Below are 6,653 nucleotides of genomic sequence, written 5' to 3'. Positions count from 1 at the left end.
TTAAAAACAATAAAATGCACACGTACAGTACATAATAGCATCTTTATTACACTGAAATATAAAAGTATATATATTTATCACTATCCTGGAGAGAAAGGACCAAGTCAAGAAAACAACTTGTAGCCTCAGTTGTAGCAGTTTTCTCATTGTCATACGAAAGAAAGAAAGAAAGAAAGAAAGAAAGAAAGAAAGAAAGAAAGAAAGAAAGAAAGAGAAGAAAGAAAGATTTGGAGTCATTAACAGGAAGGCCACAGTGACGGGTTGCCATAGATTCTGTGCACATATAAGGAAGGGAGGCAAACAGCCGTACATGCTACCACACATACATGCACACACACATTTTTGTCTTCCCTAACCTGTGAGGTCCTTTTTACCGACTACATTCCTCAAACCCTGTCCTCGACTTTACCCTTCATCTGCTGCCAAAAGACCACCAGAAACATCACGATGGATCGCACGTTTCGCTTTTTGTGGGGTGTGATGCGAGCAGCACAGCCGTTCTCTTGAAGTTTCTGGAGATGTGGGTCAAAAGTGCAATAACTCAAAAAAAAAGAAAAAGGTAAAATAATACGTTTTTAGTCCAGAAACCAATACTCTTGATCATAGATAGGCGTGTTCATGCAGTGACCTGTACTTTTCCTTTGCATACACTTCTCATCTGCAGCCAAATATCTCGGGGCAGTTTTCGATCGTGTGAGAGGAATCGTTTGACATCGAGGTAAATACAGTTCTCTGGTTCCTTGCTGAGAGTTAGATGAGAAGACTGATATCACCTCTAAGCCGTTAGCTTATCTTAACATAAAAACTGTAAACAAGGGGTAACGGCTAGTCAGGTTCAGTGAAAACTAAGGGCCTACCAGCATCTGTATAGCTCAACAATGAACAATTGCCCTATTTTACGTGTACAAAAGCCAACAGTAATTATAGTTAAGACAAACAAATAAAGGCCAGGAGAAAATAACAATGGTAGACAAACTATCTGGGCCTCGTAATGTGCATGCAAACCTCACTGTATGTTCTGTATATTTACATTGCTTTAATTCAATAGATTCAATAACACAATTATGTTATTTTTAACATGATATTGTCATCTAGTGTATAGTCACTGCACATGTTAATGTCTCGGACAAATTATGTTTCGAAGTAACATTAAAGTGCCACAAGATGGCAGTAGCTTGATTTCAAGTGGAACTGTACTTAAATGTGACAAAATGTACGTATCAAACAGAGGGAATTAGATATAAAAACCTGCTTGGTCCCCTCTGCAAGCTGTATATAAATAAAGATCCTAGCAGCTATTTGAGGAAACAAAGTGTAACAGTGATGATTTGTGGTTGTACAGATTATTTCTTGACCACAAGCATTGGCTTTTTTAAGTCTTGCGGTCATCATACAACTCCAATCTGATCTTTTCACAGCTTTTTATATGTAAACAACTTACATCCATTTACATTTGGCTGCCTTCACATTTAAAAAAAACCTGATTTAAAATACTAATTTGGGTTTAAAAGTAGCATAAGTGAGCTCTAGAGGTGCTGGCAGGCAGATTTAATTACTTAGATTACATCAGTTTCCCCCATTTCCAGTATTAATGCTGAAATAAGCCAATTGGCTGCAAGCTTTAGCTTCATATTTAGACTAAGAGTTCCTTATCTAACTCCAGCTAGAAAGCAAATGAATGTACTTTTGCAAAACTTTTCTTTTAAGTAGCACCTACGGTATCGCTTGTCATGTTGGTTTGATTAATTTCATTGATGGGGGGAGGGGAGTCGTTATGTGCTTAAAACTCTCACCTTCCAACAGGTGGAATATCTGGCTGCAAACTGAACATTCAATTTCAATTTAAACTACAAATTTGACTTTTAAGACTGAAGTATTTACTACGCTAAGAAGAAAAAGGGTTGGGTGGGGGGGTAAACAGTATGTCCAAATGTGAGAGCCGTTAATAGCCGATGCTTCAGAATCACCCGCCTGCAGTGTACCATAGAAACATCAAGCTCGGTGTGTCGAACAACCCGAATGCTAATGATGTGCCTCAAAGTATGGGCTTTGATTCTAACCTTAATCTAGCCCCGATGAAGAAGTCAGGACCGGCCAACCTCACTTTACGAAAATGTCCCTATTTTGTAGGTCCAAAACCTAAGTCCTCACATTGATGGATAATAAGAACACACTCACACACACACACACAGATAAGAAGGCCGCAGAGTGGACACAGAACAGCACAGAGGTCGTCTGAACCAACCGGGCTACGAAGTTCCAAGTCTCCTTCACATGTTAGAAACAAAACAAACAAACAAAACAAAAAAAAAACAGTACCGGCACAGCAGCCGCAGCTCTGTTGTTCGGTCAGTACCGGTGGCACAGCAAGCTTCGACAAGAGAGCAGTAAACTGAACAGAGAAGCCTCTTTAAACAGGAGAATAAAGAAGTAAACACAGGATAAGGCGGCGTCAGGGGAGGGAGGTGGCTGATTCCATGGTACTGTAACGTTGCTGATGTTGATCGTGATGATCATTTGGCACAAACTTTGTTTTGGCTGAAGTGTCTCGGGGGGCCAACAGTGATAATGTTTCCATGTGCTGGCCTCTGATGCAGACATCAGAGATAAGGATGATGTAGTCTTCATTTCAACAGGCTCTTCTTTATCTGCTCTACTTCCATCTGCAAAACAACAACAACAACAGATATATGGTGATGTAAATGGTCTTACGTCTACTTTTCACATCATTCTAAAATAGTAACTTTCCAATGTCGACTGAAATGACGGCATTCGTCTCGACTAAACACAGACAAACACAGCATCATATCTTTAATACACAAAGACCAGAGTTGGCCCATTATAATGTTATATTTGGTCAATTTTTCAAAAAGAAAGTTAAAATTAGATTGAGAAGATAATTTTTACACAGTTTTATCTTTTGAGCGGTAGAAATGCTCTTCAGCCCTTTGAACAATAGAAGCAGTCTACCAGTGGTATTTTTGATTTTGAGACATAATTTCTTGAATTATCTTAAAATACTTCACATTCCTAAAATCTGCAGAATCTAAGCTAAAAGGTTATATAAGTAAATAAACCTAAATAATTGATTAAAGTATTTAAATTATGCCATGAATAAAAAAAAAAAAGCTTAAGTCAGACAGATAAATGAACACAAAAAAACACTGATAACAAACATTTCTGAATGCAGAAACATGAACTAAGTATTTCTTGAACACTTCATATGTTATTCAAACTATCAACATGAATTCACTTTTGATATAGGATAAAATTAATTAGAGCCGAGGTATTCTAAACTCTATTCCAACTCTGCATTGGTATTTTTGTTTATTGTGATGTTATTTTTGAGATTACCATAAAACGCTTCACATCTGGAAAATCAGCACAATCTGAGCTAAAAGGCAAAATAATGTAATTAGTGATAAAATGTTTGCGGGCAGACTCAAACTGACTCGGGAGCTGTTTGAGGTCCTTTAAACATGACACTTTGTTCAGGAAGTCAGTCAATTAAGGAAACTTGGGATCCTAGAACTATTTGCATCTGAACAACACAACAGGTGTGTGATTATGGTCCATGACCTCACCTGTAAACCGATTCGAATCCTCTTCTCTTCATCCAGCGTGTTTGAAAGCTGCTTCATCTCCTGCCTGAAACACATGAACACAACAGCGTCATGACTCTGATACACCTGCCTCTAAACATACACACACATCCAGGTGCGTACTATATAGACGATGTACCTGTGCTGGCTCTTCAGCAGTTCTACGGAGGACCTCAGGTCTCTCAGCTGGTTCCTGAGTTCCTCCAGTGTCGGGGGGGTCAGAGGTGAATGCCGGAGCTCGGGGGAGGGGGTCAGACCCGAGGAGGAAGACGGGGAGGAGGGGCGATGGCTGGAGGTAGGCGGGGTCAGGACAGAGGGCTTGACAGGCAGCGGTGCTTTACTGTCAGGTACCTGGAGGGAAACACAAACACTAATCAGTGATTCTACAATTTCTTGTATTCATTAATACATTTTTAACTATAATTCTGTTTCTCTTTGCATTTTTCATCCAAATACTTCTCGAGACATTTCTGCTTCATTAGAAAATAAATAAATTAAACTGACTTAAATTGACAAAATATTGCATAGATTTATGTTATTTTTTATTTTTTTATTTTTTGTTATTTTGTCATTTCTGTATTTCATTCTAATTTTGGCAATGTCGGCCCTCCATACAACTGACGTTGAGGTGATACTGTTTTGCCAGCTGAAACACATCAACCTTTTAAAACTCAAATTGTGCTAAAAGTACTACAAAACTCAAGAAGAAATAGCATTTCTCAGCAATTATCAATCGTTAATTAACACCTTTGTGATTTTCGAACGTGTTAGGCATTAAACATAAACTTAACATTACTAAAACATAATAGACTGTGCTATTTAACATAACAAGTATCATCTCAAGTGTTCATGGGGAACAACAAATAAGATTTAAAACTGCTCAAACATTAAATCTGTGTTGTGCTGCCCTCTGCTGGATGGACTGAACAGTGCGAGGCGGTGCAGTGAGGTTGGTCTTACAGAGACGGTGGGAATTCCTTTTCTCAGGGAAACGTCTATGGATCTGGAGAAAGTCTCCGGCTCCTCCTTCACTCTGTCCTTCTCCTTCCTGTCCTCCACTGCAGGGGCGTCCAGATCGGCCGTGGACAGGGAAGACTGTGAGAGAGAGACGGACAGAAACAGGAAGATCGTGACTGTGACGGTGGACTGTTAGATAGAACTCAGGATCATGACAGTCTGACAACAAACTCTCACTGCTGTGATGATCTGCGAGCGAGGCCGGCGGTCTGTGACTCGAGGCCGCAACGCCGTTGGATGACTCAGCTTCTCTGTTGATGCGACGACGGCGTCCAGGTCCACGTCTGCACACACCAGAAACACAAAAACACACGTTTAAAGGTTTGAATGCAGACAGAGACAAAAAGGAGACGCTCTGACTGTCACTGAGGCACCACATCTTCATCTCATTGGTCGATGCTCGCGTCAGTCAGACTCACCGGCGTCATGTGACCTGTCAAGGGCAGAATCTGGTGTCGAAGCCCCGCCCTCAGACTTGGGGCTTTCACACCTGAGCAGGTAAACCATATGACAACGTTAGGCTGTGTGTTCTCGGGGATGTATAGGATGTGTGTGTCTGCGTGTGAGCGTGTACTGACGCTAGAGTGGGCGGTCTCTCGGGACGCCGCGGGGGATGGGAGGAAGAGGAGGAGGAGGAGCTTGTCTTTGGGGGGAGGGGTTTCTTAGGAAGGAGAGATGGGAGGGAGGGCTTGGGGATGTCTCCGACCTTCAACTCTTCACCTACACACGCACACAAAATCACACAAACACACACGGATGTTCACAAATAATTAAAAACAAAACAGACTGCACAACCATAAAAAGACACATGGAGAGGTGACATGCATATTTAGGTGACGGTGAAGTAGGAGTGCGATGAAGATGAGGAGTAAAAGGCAGCGACTGAGGAGGAGCCAAAGAGAGTTAAAGGGTAAAAAACGGGAGGTGAAGTAAGGTCTGGAGGCGCCCGAAGCTGCAAGAACAGGAGGGAAAAATAAAAGAAGGCGAAAAAGTCAAAAAACATTGCGTCCTGAACAGTTTTCCTCAACCTCGATGGAAACGTCAACAAGGTCAAGGAAAGATGGGAAGCAGAATGCATGAGGAAAGAATAAGAGAAGGGAGGAATTAAAGCACGTTTCCTTTGCGTTTAGAAAGTTCAAACAGCTCTTAAATACTTAATTTCTCTCAGTTTGGATGCTTCATCAGCAAAAAAACAGACTATTCGACTGCAGCCAAAGAGGATTAGGATGATCAGGTGTCAGAGTGGTGGCAGGAAGGAGATTATGTTCTCGTCTGTGGCTGCTCGTCTGTTTGTTGTTTAGTCAGTTTGTCAGCAGGATTACACAAAAACTGCTGAACGGATTTCCAGAAAACGTGGATGGAGGATGAGTCTCAGCCCCAAAAATAATTTTTCTCAGTTTCTGATTAATTTTCACCATCTCAGGTATCAGTATGTTCAATTCTCTTACGAGGTGTAAGAAAGCATTTGTACATGATCATCATGATAAAATAAACCACACTTACAATATATTCACAACTCAATAGTGTATATTTTGATAATCTATCTGTATTTTTACCTTTATTGCCTTCTGTACATTTTGCAAATAACTTTTACTTACTATGAGTAAACAGGAGATGTACTTGCATTCAGGTATTTTTACATTGTTTTGTTAATTTTACTCCCACTGCTTGGGACGGGGATCAAATACTGTCTGAGAGGCATTTCAAATAAGTCAATTTGTCAAGTTAATTCTATTTTTTTTTAATTAAAAATGTAATGATGTAGGTTAGATTGGAGCTGTGGGGCAGCATGTACTGAGACAAGTGTAGAGATAATAGGAGGCTTGTGTGTCGGTGCCAGTGTTTGTCAAGATCAAAACCACAGCGCCCAGAGCTTCCTGTTGCACACAAAATGATGTTGACACCATTTCTTCAATCGGAGCTCTGTTCCCTTCGCTTCACAGAGGAGGACGAACACACTGTGATGTGCTGGTACTTCAGCATCCAGCCTTGACGGAGACCTGCTGCACGTTCGGCTCCATTTACAGATTAAAA

General features: G+C 40.8%; 1 protein-coding gene across 4 annotated transcripts in view; it reads right to left on the bottom strand.

Annotated features, from left to right (window-relative positions):
- Positions 1-23: 23 nt before the first annotated feature.
- sh3kbp1 (SH3-domain kinase binding protein 1) overlaps positions 24-6,653 on the bottom strand; it is a 36,652-nt gene continuing 30,022 nt past the window's right edge. For 3 of the 4 annotated variants that reach the window (XM_037079318.1, XM_037079319.1, XM_037079320.1), the window contains 7 exons: positions 5,198-5,339; positions 5,039-5,109; positions 4,797-4,903; positions 4,563-4,697; positions 3,742-3,953; positions 3,585-3,648; positions 24-2,663 (listed from right to left, as the gene is read on the bottom strand). In XM_037079318.1, the coding sequence (XP_036935213.1) occupies positions 2,625-2,663; positions 3,585-3,648; positions 3,742-3,953; positions 4,563-4,697; positions 4,797-4,903; positions 5,039-5,109; positions 5,198-5,339 (770 nt within the window). In that variant the 3' untranslated portion in view covers positions 24-2,624. The remainder of the gene's footprint in view (positions 2,664-3,584; positions 3,649-3,741; positions 3,954-4,562; positions 4,698-4,796; positions 4,904-5,038; positions 5,110-5,197; positions 5,340-6,653) is intronic. The other variant, XM_037079321.1, reaches the window with a different exon arrangement.

The sequence above is a fragment of the Acanthopagrus latus genome, chromosome 19 (assembly GCF_904848185.1).
Source record: "Acanthopagrus latus isolate v.2019 chromosome 19, fAcaLat1.1, whole genome shotgun sequence".
Lineage (NCBI taxonomy): Eukaryota > Metazoa > Chordata > Actinopteri > Spariformes > Sparidae > Acanthopagrus > Acanthopagrus latus.
The sequence above is the reverse complement of the archived record's forward strand: the minus strand, read 5'-3'. Positions and strand labels throughout refer to the sequence as shown.